The 14,712-nt window shown below is 45.5% G+C and overlaps 1 protein-coding gene across 5 annotated transcripts in view; it reads left to right on the top strand.

Moving 5' to 3' along the window:
- Positions 1-10,687, top strand: part of WDR59 (WD repeat domain 59) — an 85,745-nt gene extending 75,058 nt beyond the window's left edge. For 4 of the 5 annotated variants that reach the window (XM_025920536.2, XM_086688902.1, XM_086688904.1 and 1 more), the window contains 5 exons: positions 1,263-1,413; positions 1,509-1,581; positions 2,753-2,879; positions 3,034-3,176; positions 9,946-10,687. In XM_025920536.2, coding sequence (XP_025776321.1) covers positions 1,263-1,413; positions 1,509-1,581; positions 2,753-2,879; positions 3,034-3,176; positions 9,946-10,181 — 730 coding nt within the window. In that variant the 3' untranslated portion in view covers positions 10,182-10,687. Of the gene's footprint in view, positions 1-1,262; positions 1,414-1,508; positions 1,582-2,752; positions 2,880-3,033; positions 3,177-9,540 lie in introns of all 5 variants that reach the window. The other variant, XM_086688903.1, reaches the window with a different exon arrangement.
- The last annotated feature ends 4,025 nt before the right edge of the window (positions 10,688-14,712 follow it).

Here is a 14,712-nt window from a genome sequence, read left to right on the forward strand (position 1 = left end):
TCTAATGCCACATTGGCTTACACATTTTCCAAGGGCAATGATGTTTTCACCCTATTAGGCAATTTATGGCAACACTGAATTTGTGTTTGATTGTTGCATTGGGATGTGGCAAGCTGGAAATACAATGTGCAAAATGATTTACCAGATAAAACCACTTGAACCTTCATAACAGTTTGGCTCAGATCTGGATAGAAAGACAGAGAAGCTCTAATTCCTCTGGTGGAGGATTTCTTTACTTACTTGTTGAGGCCAGACCTCGGACCTGTCCTCAAGCTTCAGTTGCCTCATGGTCATGCAGGGATGATAACAGTTGTTCTGTCCACATCACAGAAGGCTCAAATAAGATAGTGTGAAAACACCTTAAGAAATGTTAGACATTACTTGGTAGGAAAGTATCAATATTGGGGCGCCTGGGTGGCGCAGTCGGTTAAGCGTCCGACTTCAGCCAGGTCACGATCTCGTGGTCCGAGAGTTCAAGCCCCGCGTCAGGCTCTGGGCTGATGGCTCAGAGCCTGGAGCCTGTTTCCGATTCTGTGTCTCCCTCTCTCTGCCCCTCCCCCGTTCATGCTCTGTCTCTCTCTGTCCCAAAAATAAATAAACGTTGAAAAAAAAAAAAAAAAATTGGAAAGTATCAATATCATTCTATCACAAAGGCCACGTTGCCCCGATCCCTACCTCACATCCTAGCATAGTAGTCCTAAAAGGAGCAAAGAGGATGTGAGTACCTAAAAGGTAAAAATATTCCTTGTTGCTCTTATTTAATAGCTCATACTCATAATTCCACCTTTGATTCTGTCGCCAGCTCGCCATACAGTGGTGGTTGTACAGTGTTCTGAGCACCTTCACGCAGCTTTTGGTTCCACGAGTGAAGTGTGTAGAGACCCCCAGAAAGCAGTGGGCTTCTTCTTGGAGTTGGAGAGACTGAGAGCACATGCATGGCCTCATTCAGATGTTAGTTTAGTCCCCTTAGTTCTTGGAGAAGGTACATTCAAGTCTGAGCCATGCCTGGATGCCAACCAGAAACTTTTGAATGGGTTACCCGGGTCATTTGTAATACTTGGATATATTCTTTTCCAAAACAAATTTAGCCAGATTCTAATCAAGCAGCTAGATCTGTAGAAAACCCTGGTTCCCGACAGGGATTTGTGAGGCAGAATTAAGAACCTTCCCTCTCATCCCTATGGCAGCAACGTGCCATAAACTGTGACAGTTACCCTTCCTCTGTCTCTTCTCTTGACTTTTTTTCTGTCATCTTCCTCCAGGTTGGCTCATTACTGCCGACTCCGGGACGTCCAGACACTGGCCATGCTGTGCAGTGTGTTTGAAGCCCAGTCTCGGCCTCAGGGAATACCAAACCCCTTCGGACCTTTTCCCGGCCGGTCCTCTAACCTCGTGGTGTCCCACAGCCGATATGTAAGCTTGTGGCCTTCTGCTCTGTGTCTGACTTCTCCGAGAGGGAAGCATTCACAGAGCAGCGTGTTCTGACACCGCGCCTGTCTGTCCTTCAGCCTAGCTTTACTTCCTCGGGCTCCTGCTCCAGCATGTCGGACCCAGGGCTCAACACTGGTGGCTGGAACATAGGTTGGTATGGAGCTGACTTGGCCACGCTGGATTTCTAGTGCTCTGAAGCTGTGTGTGAGTCGTTGATGTGTAAACTTCGGTTGATGGATATGCTCCATTTTTTCCTTGTTTCTCATTTCTCTTCCAATTTCCTATGATGGGGATGCTGTAGTCAGCAAGGCCTGGGCTTTCATGTTTGAACAGGCCAGTTTCCGGTATGCCTGTGTGCCTTGCTGGGTTGCTTTTCAACTTAGAACTTTGCGAAACTGACAGTGGGACTTCTTTGTGCTCACCCCGTAAACCCAACCCTCATCCTTTGTCCTTCATGGCACCCAACCCCCCCCCCCCCCCGCCCCCGTCATCTGCCACTTCTGTTATCCGCCTCTTCCCACGCACTGTTTTCAACGTGGAGAAGTAAAGATGAGCCTGATTCTGGCTGGCCATAAAGACCTATTTAATGAATAAGTGTATTTGTGGTTTACGGATTTTTGCAATTTCTTTTTAAAAATCATCTTAGTTTTCTTGAGGGTGCCTGGGTGGCTCGGTCAATTAAACACCCGACTCTTGATCTCACTTCAGGTCTTCATCTCGGGGTTGTGAGTTCCATCCCTGCATTGGCTCCATGCTGGGCATGAAGCCTATTTAAGTAAATACATAAAAATTACCTTAATTTTCTGGATTATAAAAGTCATACCTGCCCAGTGAAGAAAAACAAAAAGTATTAGAGAAGAAAATAATCACCACTGAACCTCCACCTAGAAACAATGTCTGTTAACATTCCAGAACATTTTTTCCCAATCTGTATATGTGTGTGTGTGTATATGTGGGCGGGGGGGGTGGGGTGGGGTGGGGTCATTCTATATATATGATTTTGCGTTCTGTTTTTAATTGGATCATGAGCATTTTCTCATGTCATTTAAAAAGTCTTTATGAGTCATGACTGCTTTATCCAATGTTCCGTATCACTACACCATAATTTGCTGCTTGAACATTATGTGTATACTTAATTATCTGGTCACCTGAACAGTAAATACCTAGACAAAAAGGCAAGGCTGAGAAAGAGTTCTGTTCAGTTATATTTCTCAGCATCTTCCAGGGACTAAATTGGGCGCATTCTGCATTATGAGGGTGTTCAGGCCCTTTCCATGCCTTCTCTGATTTCCCTTTTTCCTTCCCATTTGATTTTCTTCAGCGGGAAGGGAGGCAGAACATGTATCTTCACCTTGGGGAGAGTCTTCTCCAGAAGAAATCCGCTTTGGGAGTCTTACCTACAGTGATCCTCGTGAGCGAGAACGTGACCAGCATGATAAAAATAAAAGGTAACGACCTTCCCGGGCGAGAGCTGCAATTTCATAATGCTTAGATTCTCCAAAATTAGGACTCTTGCCTTAAGAAAGGCATATTGAGTTCATTTGGTATCGAGCTTGTTTTTTCTTAAAGGAACTGACAGGAAATCTTTTGAGTTTTATCCAGGCTTCTGGACCCTGCCAATACCCAGCAATTTGATGACTTTAAGAAATGCTATGGAGAAATCCTCTATCGCTGGGGGCTGAGAGAGAAACGAGCTGAGGTGCTGAAGTTTGTCTCCTGTCCTCCTGATCCTCACAAAGGGATCGGTGAATATCAATTTCTTTCTTTTCCTGTCACTGTCTGAAAGGTCCCATAATTTAGTTTGTCTGTAATGTAAGACTTGGAGTGAAGTGTTTTAGCTTCTCACTTTCAAGCTGCCAAAAACCCCTGCCTTTCATGACAAGCGTAAATTTCTATTCTAAATAGTAGTAGTTCTGTGTGTGGTACTCAGATAGTGATTTGAACGAGGGGTACTTATCCATATATTCCCCTGTTGTATATCAAGCACATTCTTCCCCTTCTGGAGTTCACAGACAAGTAGGGAGCAAAATTAAGTAGTTATCCGTGTTTATGAGCAAACAAAAAGGATGTTGGTGCAGGGAGGGAGAATTTTAGGTAAGGTGTTACAGTGGACTGGGAAGGCCTTTCTGAGGGGCTGAGGTCTGAGGGGTGAGAAGGAGCCATTCGTGAGGAGAGCAGTAGACATAAACAAGTGAAGGAAGGCAGTGGCTAGAACACAATGAGCAAGAAGAGAGGTGCCAGGTCAGATTGTAGGATAATTAGGGACTTGTAAGTCAGGGTACAGCGTTGGGCTTGTATTCTGAGTCCAGTGGTAAGCGTCCAAGGTATTAAGAGGTAAGTGACATGGTCTCATTTTTATTTTAAGAGAATCACTGGCTGTTAAACGAAGAAAGGATTGGAGGAGGGCAGGGGTGAAAGTCTGAAGGCTGTTAGGATAGTCAGAGGGAGATCTCCGGTCTAATGTCAGGCTGTGTCAATAGAGGTAGAGAGAGAGGGATTAAAAATACATTTTAGAGGGAGACTTACCATAATACGCTAACAAATTGGATGTCGGATTGCAGGGAAGAGACAGAGTTTATTAGGTAATTTCTGGGTTTCTAGCTTGAGCAACTGGGTAGGTGGTGGTGCCCAAATTAAGACAGAAAATTAGGAGCCCTGTTAGGGGCCGGAGGTGTGTATGAAATGCCAGACCGTTCAGTCCCATATGTGGCCAGATGTGTGTCTGGAGCTCAAAGGGGAGCCTGGGGCTAGAACTAGGAGTCTGGGAACCTCCGTCATGTAGGCGGTCCTGAAGCTGTGATAGTGGGTACCTTGCCCTGGGCCTGGGGGTGGGGAGGGGGGAGGCCCAGTGGGGCGGGGGGAAGAATACAGGGAGAGTGAGTGCCCACCCACTCCGGGCCGTGAGAGAAACCAGCCCTTGCACTGGCGTCTAGAGGAAGAACCAGAAACAAACTTAGAATGAGACACCAGTGAGTTTTGAGGAAAAGCAAGACTGTGACCTGAAAGGAGCGAAGAGAAGAGATAGGTTTTAAAGGGTGACGTGGAAGACTGCCAGAGAGGGTGGTTTGAACACACATGGATTTCCTCTCTCCCCCAGATGCCCCAGAGCATCTATCCAGAGCTTTCCTGAAAAGGCATAACCGTGTACGGGGAACAGTGTTGGCAATAGCATTTGGGGTCAGGGAGGCAGATAGGTTAGTGGTAGCTGATTTTACGGGGCCTGAACGGACAGGTGGAAAAACAGTAACACACGTCACAGAACCACCTGCCCCAACGATGGCTAAGGATTTAGTTATGCCCAGTACCTCTGGAAGTGGCATGAAGGTAAGAGTAAGCACAGTATTGTTTGATGGCCTTTTTAGGCCAGACCCCTGCCCCTAGTTTGCAGAGCAGGTTATTACCCTTTCTCTAGCACTATAGAAAATCGGAAATATTCGTTCTCCAGAGAAGGCAGACACCTTTCCACATTGAAAGGGCCCACCAGTGGGGCGCCTGGGTGGCTCAGTCGGTTAAGCATCCGACTTCGGCTCAGGTCATGATCTCGCAGTCTGTGAGTTCGAGCCCCCGTGTCGGGCTCTGTGCTGACAGCTCAGAGCCTGGAGTCTGTTTCACATTCTGTGTCTCCCTCTCTGACCCTCCCCCATTCCTGCTCTGTCTCTCTCTGTCTTAAAAATAAATAAACGTTAAAAAAAAATTTTTTTTTAATATAAAAAAAGAAAGAGCTCACCAAGCACTTAATGTAGTGAATGAAGAAAGACCCAGGATAAAGAGCATACCCTGGGAGCTTCCAGAGAGGCAAAGCAGGTTAAGGAAAATGGATGGCACCACACTTCTCAGAAGCAGTGAACTAGATACTGGAAAGGAGAGGACAATGAATGCATCAGTGCCTTCAGAATTCTCCAGAAAATGGTTTCTCACCTGGAATTCTACCCAAATTATCAGTCACGTGTGAAAGTAAACCTTCACCCTCTCCAAGAAGGAGATTCAGTCTAAGAAAGCAGGGAGTCGGAATGATGTTAAAGGGAGATCCACATGGCCAACCCAGAGACAGATCCAGTTTGGAGCTTCAGGAGCATTGTCTCCAAGAAGAGAAAGTTAGCAAAATATCTAATGGATTTCAGTGTCCGATATATTTATAGAGATTCAGATATTTAATAGAGGGTTCGCAGGTGAATTACGCTAAGCCAGCTAAGCAAATGAAAACAACAAGACGGTTACTAACTCTGAGAAAAACCAAATGTGCAGGAAAGGAAAAGTCATCATGGTTATGTGGCTTGGCTTGATTCATGTTCACCTAGGTAGATGGTGGGACGGGGTATATGAGTGGATGGTGGGATTGAGGAGTGGAAGAAGCTGCCAGGTGAAAGTTGAGGTAATGCTTCAGTGTGGAAGTTAAGAATTGGCTTCATAAATGTGGTGTTTGAGAATAGGAAGCTAGAAACAGAAGAAAAAGTTAAATGAGTTGGAAGGTTTTCCTCCTGAGAGTGAGGGGCAAGGGAGGTAGAAGGGAATGTTGGTTTTATTAATAAGATGTATAGCATTATTTGACTCTTTAAGTTGTGTGTATATAGTTTCAATTAAAAAACCCAAACAGGGCGCACCTGGCTGGCTCATTCGGCGGAGCATGTGACTCTTGATCTCAGGGTTGTGAGTTCAAGCCCTATCTTGGGTGTAGAAATTACTTAAAATCTAAAAAACAAACCAGAGTAATACATAGATCTGCATCCTGAAGCATTATTTTAATACGGATTATTTTGGTGTATGTACTTGAGGAAATGCAAAGATGCAAAATGCTATTTGGGTAATATATTTTTCAGAGCATATAAATGCATGAAAGTTTATCAGAGAGAGGATTGCAGGCCTAGAGCAGTTTGTCTTGTAGAATTAGTTTTCAGGAAAATCTGTGAGTCACAGAGACAGGTAACTGGTATATTGCACTCTTACTGACATCCACCATGAGAAGCATCATGCCAGGTTCTGTTGGCCATACGAGGAAATCCAGGGGGTGGTTTGGTGGGGATGGGCGGGGGTTAACAAGAAGCCTGTAATCCAATCAGAGAAGTAAAACAGGAACTCACAAAGACTCAGATGATCTTGAAGAATGAATAATATGTTCTAATACCTTTACAAAGAGCACTGCAAGATTTCACAGGGAGGGGGTTATGAAAACAGACTCACAGACAAAAGCATTTAAATATTTTCATTTTTATTATTTGGAAGAATTGGACTGTTCACATATAGCAAACAGATATTGAGAGAAAAATGCTACAAGGTCACCAGGGCTACGTACAGTTAGGCTCCAAATTGCTGGAAAACCAGCACTTTCCTCTTGGGCTAATCACGTCGGCAAGGGTCATCCCATATCAGCAGTGAATTTTAGGAATAAGATTGTTTTCATTTAGGGAGTTAGATTTATAGAAAGAAGTCAAAGCTTCATCTATTTTGAAGGAGTACTGCTGGGCAGAATATTCTTTTGAAAAGCCATCTCCATCATAAGATGGGTTTTGATTTTGTTGTTTTCCACTACGGCGTGTGGTGCTTGGTCACAATGGTGGCAGAGCAAGGTGTTTGCTTTGCTTTGTCAGCCCCGCCTCCCAAATCTTGCGCCAGAGGTGTGCATCTGCCCACCTCAATTTTGTTCAGCGATTTTTATTTAGCTTATTAATTAATTTATGTCTTATTTTATTTGACTTCCATTTATTAATTTAGCGTCTTATTTTTTTGACTGGTTTTATTTACACTTGTGTAATTGATGTTCATGACACAACTCTTCCCTATGAGGGGCCATATGACACTAAGCCGCCGGAGCTGGCTTCTGCCTGAGGGTTTCATAGAGCCTCGGAAATCGTAATTTCATCATTTATGTGCCAGACGTGTTTTTATTGTCCTTATTAGTTTGTCTCTTAGGAACCAAGAATGATCCCTTTCACCTCCGTCACGTTTCCCCTGCAAAGCCTACACCTGTGGTTGTATGCCTCCTTCCCTGAGATCCCCAGGTTTGTCAGTATTCCTATAAAAGATACCTGACAGCTTCCCGATCACAAACAAAGTCTACAGCCCTTTGCATATCCAAATGTGGTGACACTTCGCGCGAACCCCACCAGCATGGCCCAGATGTGTGCCCACCCTTCTCAGTAATGGCCGGTCCATCATGTGTAACAGTAAGAGGCAAGAGAGAAATACTAAAACTACACTTAGTGACGTAGTGTTTCTGTATTTTCTTTGTGAATTTGTATCCACTTAGAAATTGTTCACATCCACCCCCCCCAACAAATGATTCATTAATTAACTAAATGAAATGTTAGTTCAGAGCCTTAATAAGGATTTTTAGAAATTATACTTAAACTGACTTACTGTGAAGAAACACAGTTACCGATGACATTGAGTTTTTCAGGGAGATGACATTTTAGTAATTTTACCCGGATAGATAAGGAGGATAATTAAGTTTACATATACAGTTATCTGAAATGTCAAAGAACAACCCTTTTTTATTTTGTGTCTTATTATTTTATTTTTTAATAATTTTTTTAAGTTTATTTATTTATTTTGACAGAGCACAAGCAGGGGAGCGTAGAGAGAGGGAGAGAGAGAGAGAATCCCAAGCAGGCTTGCAGGGTCAGCAAGCCCGACGTGGGGCTCAAACTCATGAAACTGCGAGATCATGACCTGAGCCCAAATCAAGAGTTGGACGCTTAACCAACTGAGCCACCCAGGCGCCCCAAGAACAACCTTTTTTTTTTTTTTAAAGCCATACTATAATTCACTATGTTGAACATGCACTTTTTGCATTCTCATAATCTTTAAAGGTTGAATCTTATCAAACCAATAAAACTACTAAAGGAAATATAAGAAATTTAAACTAATTAGGCTTTTCACAAGAACATAAACCAAAGTCTTACCTGACATAAACAGTCAAGCTTAGAGGGACAAGACATGGCTGTTTTTAACCAAGATCACCAAACCACTCTAATTTGTCTCAGGATTGACCTGAACCAGGACTATCATAAAATCTTTCCTTAGTTACCATGTATTTTAGAAGTCTTTAGTGGTACATTTTTGTGACCACCCGCCGTCACGAAGCAGAGGGAACTGGCTGTGGTGAAAGGAAGGCTCCTTCCTGTGTTGTAGGAGGTAGGAGTAGAGGAACAGGAGGCAGAGGGGAGGCCGGCAGGTGAGGGGAGCAGGGTGTGTGCGAGGAGTGCGCGGGCTGCTACGGAGGCCAGAAGTGCCATCTGGGGAATGGCAGAGAAGCCCCCCCTCCAGCCCGCCCCCCCCCCCCACTGGGAGTCTGTCGTGGATTTAGTGGGAAGTGCATCTTGACGGTGGGCTTTCCCTCCCTAGTGCTCGTGGAGTTGGCAGCTCCACCGGGGCCGGAGGTTCTTCCGGTCGGTACCGTGGAGGGAGAGGTGGGGATACTTGCGAGCAAGTGATTGGGAGGTTGGTTCGCGTCACTCAGACTGGCCCCGGGGGAAGGTGACGCCAGAAAGGGTGAAGGCTGTACATGACAGGTGAGGACCTGCGAGGCTAGGTGGGCGGAGGGTCGGGGGGGTGGGTTTTGAAGGCACCAGGGATGGTGCCAAGAACCGGGGCTGAAAGAAGAGTGAGAACCAGAAGAGAAGTCCTGAGGGAACGGGGGTGTGTCCACAGTGCCACAGGTGAGAGCAGAGGAGAGGAGACAAGGGTGGCGAAGCCAGGCAGCCTTTCCTCAAGAGGAAAGGTGATGGTCTGGAGGCAGTAATGGGGCGCGGGCCTGCCGCTCCTGCCCTGGCGTTCTTCAGGAATCGAGACCAAGGTGGCCTTTGCTCCAGAGGTTGGCAGAGGTGGCAGGCTACAGGCAGGGCCGGGCGACGAGGGCACCGTCCCGGGAGAGAGCGCAGCCGGTGGGGAGGTTTGCTCCCAAGCTGGCCCGCTGGAAGCGGGCCGGGCAGACGGGAGGTCGGTACTGGCCGCCCAGACTCGGGGTCATGCCTGAGATAGACTAGGATGTGCAGGTGAGGGGGTTGGCCCTCGGGGTCTCTTTCGAGAGGCCGGGGGGGGCCAGCTGTCAGGTGGTCCTGACCGCGTGTCCTGACCCAGCTCCTCTCGTGCCACTTGGTCATTGGTGGGCAGGTAGGGAAGACGGCGTGAGACTGGTCAGCCGTTGCTGGGTGTCACTGAGTCCTTCGCTTCTGTCAACAAATGATCGGTGGCCACCTCCACGAGCCAGGCCCGCGCAGCCACTGGTGTAGGAGAGAATGAGGCGTAGCTACCTCCTGGGCTTTTCACCCGAGGCCCCTGGCCACCAGGCATCTGGCACGCTGTCCACCTGCACCCCGCCGGCAGGGACGGCAGCTTCTCTTTGTCAGACTTAGTGAGATTGTGGACGAAGAGCTGCTGTTGAAGAAAAGGGAGCACCACGGCTATGATGGAATCCCGTAGAGTCCTCCAGCGAATATGTCGTTCTCACAGTGCCGTGTCCCTCTGCGGAACTAACTTACCGTGTCTCTTGTTCTGGCCATCCCCACCCATTTGCAGAGTTTGGCGTGTACTGCAGCCACTGTCGGAGCGAGGTCCGTGGCACGCAGTGTGCCATCTGCAAAGGCTTCACATTCCAGTGTGCCATCTGCCACGTGGCGGTGCGCGGCTCGTCCAACTTCTGCCTGACCTGCGGGCACGGTGGGCACACCAGCCACATGATGGAGTGGTTTCGGACCCAGGAGGTGTGTCCCACCGGGTGTGGATGCCACTGCCTGCTTGAGAGCACATTCTGAACTTACAGACCTTGGGAGTTTTCACGAATCCCGGAGGACCCCGTAAACGCTGGACGGCAAGTTCTCCGCCGGGAGAGAGGCTCCCGAAGCCATTCCCAGATAGACTGGGGCACGTTCCCCTCAGAGACTGCCACAGCCCCAGCCACTCACGAGCTTTTGTTTCTCTTCTGTGTGGCTGTTGATGGCAGGGATGTCACCGGGCAGGAGGAGAACAGATGTGCAGAGCCGCGTAGCCAGGTGGAAATTTCCTTGCAGAAAAGCACCTGGCTCCAGAGCCATGTTTACCTTTAAGGTGTTAACCATAAACCACTGAGCAGCATCCTTTCTGATGCCGTTTCAGACCACGGTGGGATGCAAAGGACAGTCTCCTGAGCCGAAGGACGATGGACATTAACTTAGTTGACAAGTGGGCCTGTGATGTAAATTGGTACATTTAATGGACTGATGGGTAGTGGCCTTTTAAAAATGCTAAATTATAAATATATGATGTACTTAAAGAGTCTAAAGGTCTCTTTTGTTTGTTATTTCTCTTCAAGCTGATCTTCCTTGGCTGATAAAATTCAGGTAATTGTTTGGGAACAAGATTGGACAATGTTTCATTTTTTTATTTTTATTTTTAAAATTTTTTAATGTTTTATTTATTCTTGAGAGAGAGACAGAGCCTGAGCGAGGGAGGGACACAGAATCCAAAGCAGGCTCCAGGCTCTGAGCTGTCAGCACAGAGCCCCACATGGGGCTCAAACTCATAAGCCATGAGGTCATGACCTGAGCCGAAGTCGGACGCTCAACCAACTGAGCCACCCAGGCGCCCCTGAACAATGTTTTCATGAAATTGTTTTTACCCTGCTTCTAATTGAAGTTAACTCTTTTGGATAGGACCAAAGTCAGCGCTCACATTTTCAAAGGAAATGCTGATTTACTCTTGTCATCTGATTGGAGAAGATAGAATTTGACATTGCAATTTCTTTCTAACCCTTTTAATCATTTTATTTAGCAAAAGAAAAATCAGATGGCTTCACAGCATTGATAGTCAAGTCTCTCATTGCCACAGGGTAGCTTGGCTGAGTTCTGGTAAGTTCCTTCCACTCTTCATTTGGGCTTCCTCACAGACGTTGCCCTGTGTTTATCTGCATTCCAAATGACTGTGACTCACATGTCCACCTATTTTATTCTTCAGAATGATTTTCAAACTCTTCACATATGTGCCAGGGAAATTTTTTTTTTCACGTTTCTACTGAAATATATATTTGTTTCTTAGAATTTTATAGTTTCAGGGGTGCCTGGGTGGCTCAGTCAGGGTTAAGCATCCAGCTCTTGATTTCAGCTCAGGTCATGATCTCACGGTTCATGAGATTGAGTCCTGCGTCAGGCTCTGTGTTGAAAGTTCAGAGCCTGCTTGGGATCCTCTCTCTCCCTTTCAAATCTCCTCCCCACTCTCCCAAAAAGTAAACGAACTTTTTTTAAAGAATTTTTCTGTTCCAAATTGATTAACTTAAGAAATATAACTACATGTCTCAAAACATGTCATGCATCACTATGTTTTAAACTGTAGGTCAGGACCCAATAATGGATTGTGACATTGGTTTAGTGGATAAAAACTAGCATTTAAAAAAATTGAAATAGAGTAGAAGAGAAAAGATGAACATATACCGTACATACAGTGAATATCATTTTGTGTAACTTGTTTATGAGTGTATATGCACAACATAACTTCATTTCTAACTGAGGGTTGTGGTCAAAACATTTGGAAAACACTGTTCAGGATGATGCATCTACTTTGTCCCCTATGTTGCCAGGCACAGAGCACCGTCATGTGAGAGAAGCCTAGATTGTGTGCAGTGTGAGAGCAGAGGTATATAGCCTGGGCTCTGACCAAGGTCAGATGCCAGCATCTCCGCAGACTGAGCTGAGAAACGAGGTGCAACAGGTAGGTTGGGAGACTGATAAAGGACGTGGCCCAGGAAGCCTGGATTTCTCCACTGTCTGTTTTTCATTCGCGTTGAGGCTGCTGTAATGGCCATCACAGGATGGGTTGACTAATTTATACTAAGATAAAGGATCTGTTACCTTCTTAAATGAAATCACACCATTTGCAGAGAACAATCTTTTCTTGTTCCCCACTGCTCAAACTAATGTAAAATCTGTCCCTATCTGTCCTCATCAAGAATTAGATGTTTTCGTTGTTTTAGTTTATTATAATAACCTTGTCTTCTAAAACTAAAAAATCATCATAATGAGTGTTAAGAAATTTAAAGCTTAAAAGATTACATAATGTTGGGGTGCCTGGGTGGCTCAGTGAGTTGAGCATCTGATTCTTGGTATCAGCTCAGGTCATGATGTCATGGTCATGGGATCCAGCACTGGGCATAGAACCTGCATGGGATTCTCATTCTCTCTCTGCCCCTATCCCACTCATGGGCTCTCTATAAATACATACATACATACATACATACATACATACAGAAGTAACAGATTACATAATCTCTTCTTTCAACACGTGTGTTCCTTTTGAATTTCTAAGTTACCAGAACAAAAGCCTAATATATATATATTTTTCCAAAGTCTAATATTTTAAGAATATTTGCATTTCAAGGGGAGCAGGAAGATGGTGGCAGATTGGGAGGACCCTAGGCTCACCTTGTCCCACGAACACAATTAGATAAATATCAAGTCATCCTAAATACCCCAGAAACCGACCTGAAGACTGACAGAACAAACTCCACAACTAAAGGTAGAGAAGAGGACACATGAAGAAGGTAGGAAGTGCAGAGGCATGGTTTAGGGGGGAAATGGACCATGGCTGCTGCAGAGGAGAGGGAATTGTGGCCGTAGAGAAGAATGAGAGAGAAGAGCACACAGGCGGATGCATGAGGGGAATACTTCCCCAAGGCCGTTGGCTTAGAAAATGAGAGGGGCCGAATTTCATGAGTGCTTGCAACCAGTGGGGCTTAAAGCCTGGAGTTTTAAAGTTCAGTGGACTTGGCTGGGATAGATGCTGGAAGACACTGTGCTGCTCCTGGAGGGAAGGCAGGCAAACAATCCAGGGGCATACCGCATGGGAACTGATTTGAAGAGTGCCTAGGGTACACAGTCGGGAGAGTATTTGCTGTTCTTAGAGCACATCTCTGAAGAGGCAGTGTTCACAGAGACACCTCTCCAGGAACAAAGATGCTGACTGGCGTCATTTCCCTCCCCCTCAGCATAAACACACCGACCAATGGGAAGCAGTGTAACACAGACAGTGGCTGCCCAATTTGCTTACACTAATTCCCCCCACCCTTCCAGTGGAACTGCCTTTCTCAGTCATGCATATCTCAGTCCATTGTGGCAGGCCCCTCCCCCAAAAGACTAGCACAAACCTGTGCCCATACCATGTCTCCTAACAAGAGTTTTGCAGGTCTCTTAGTTCCAGTGGAGGCAGTAACTGGTCTCATTTCACAAGCAGACCAGAGCACTCCTAGTTAAAACTTGCCACATTCAAGCCAGGGACCAAACACTGCCCACCGTAGGCAAAGAGAGCCTCTGCAACGATTGACCTGAAGGATAGAGCATCCAGAACACAATAGCAGAGCGCACACTAGAGACACTCCCTGAAGTGCCAGGCTCTGAGCACTACATGACCTCTTCTTCATAAGGCCATTACTTTCACAAACAGGAGACATAACTGGCTTTTCTAACACAGAGAAGAAGGAAGAGGCTTAGACAAAATGTGAAGGCAGGAATTTATCCCAAATGAGAGAAGATAAGGCCACAGCCAGAGATCTAAATGAAACAGATATATGTAACATGCCTGATGGAGTATTGAAAGCAACGATCATAAGTATAGTTACTGGGCTTGAGAAAAGAATGGAAGACATCAGTGAGACACTTGCCACAGAGATAAAAGAGTTAAAAAAGAATCAGAGATGAAGGGTGCAAAAAAAATGAGATTAGGAATACACATGATGCAATGAACAGCAGCAGGCTGGAAGAAGCAGAGGAACAAATTAATGACCTAGAAGACAGTAGTGGAAAGCAATGAAACTGAACAGAAGAGAAGAAAATTATGCAAAATGAGGATAGACCTAGGGAATTCAGTGACTCCAGGAGTCCCAGAAGAAGAAGAAAAGGGGGCAGACTATTTGATAAAAAATAGCTGAAAACTTCCCTAATCTGGGTAGGGAAACAGATATACAGATCCAGGAGGCACAGAGAACTCTCATCAAAATCAATGAAAGCAGGCCCACAGCAAGATACATTGTAATTAAATTTGTAAAATAGAGTAATAAAAAAAAATCCTAAAATTAGCAAGACAAAATAAGTCATTAACTTACAAAGGAAAACCCATAAGGCTAGCTGGAGATTTTTCAAAAGAAACTTGGCAAGTCAGAAGGTAGTGGCATGATATATTCAAAGTGCTGAATGGAAAAAATCTGCAGCCAAAAATACTGTCTCCAGCAAGTCTATAATTCAGAATAGAAGGAGAGATAAAGAGTTTCCCAGACAAAAACCAAAGGAGTTTGTGACCATTAACCAGCCCTGCAAGAAATAT

The sequence above is a fragment of the Puma concolor genome, chromosome E2, assembly GCF_028749965.1.
Source record: "Puma concolor isolate L17-30 chromosome E2, mPumCon1.1.hap2, whole genome shotgun sequence".
NCBI lineage: Eukaryota > Metazoa > Chordata > Mammalia > Carnivora > Felidae > Puma > Puma concolor.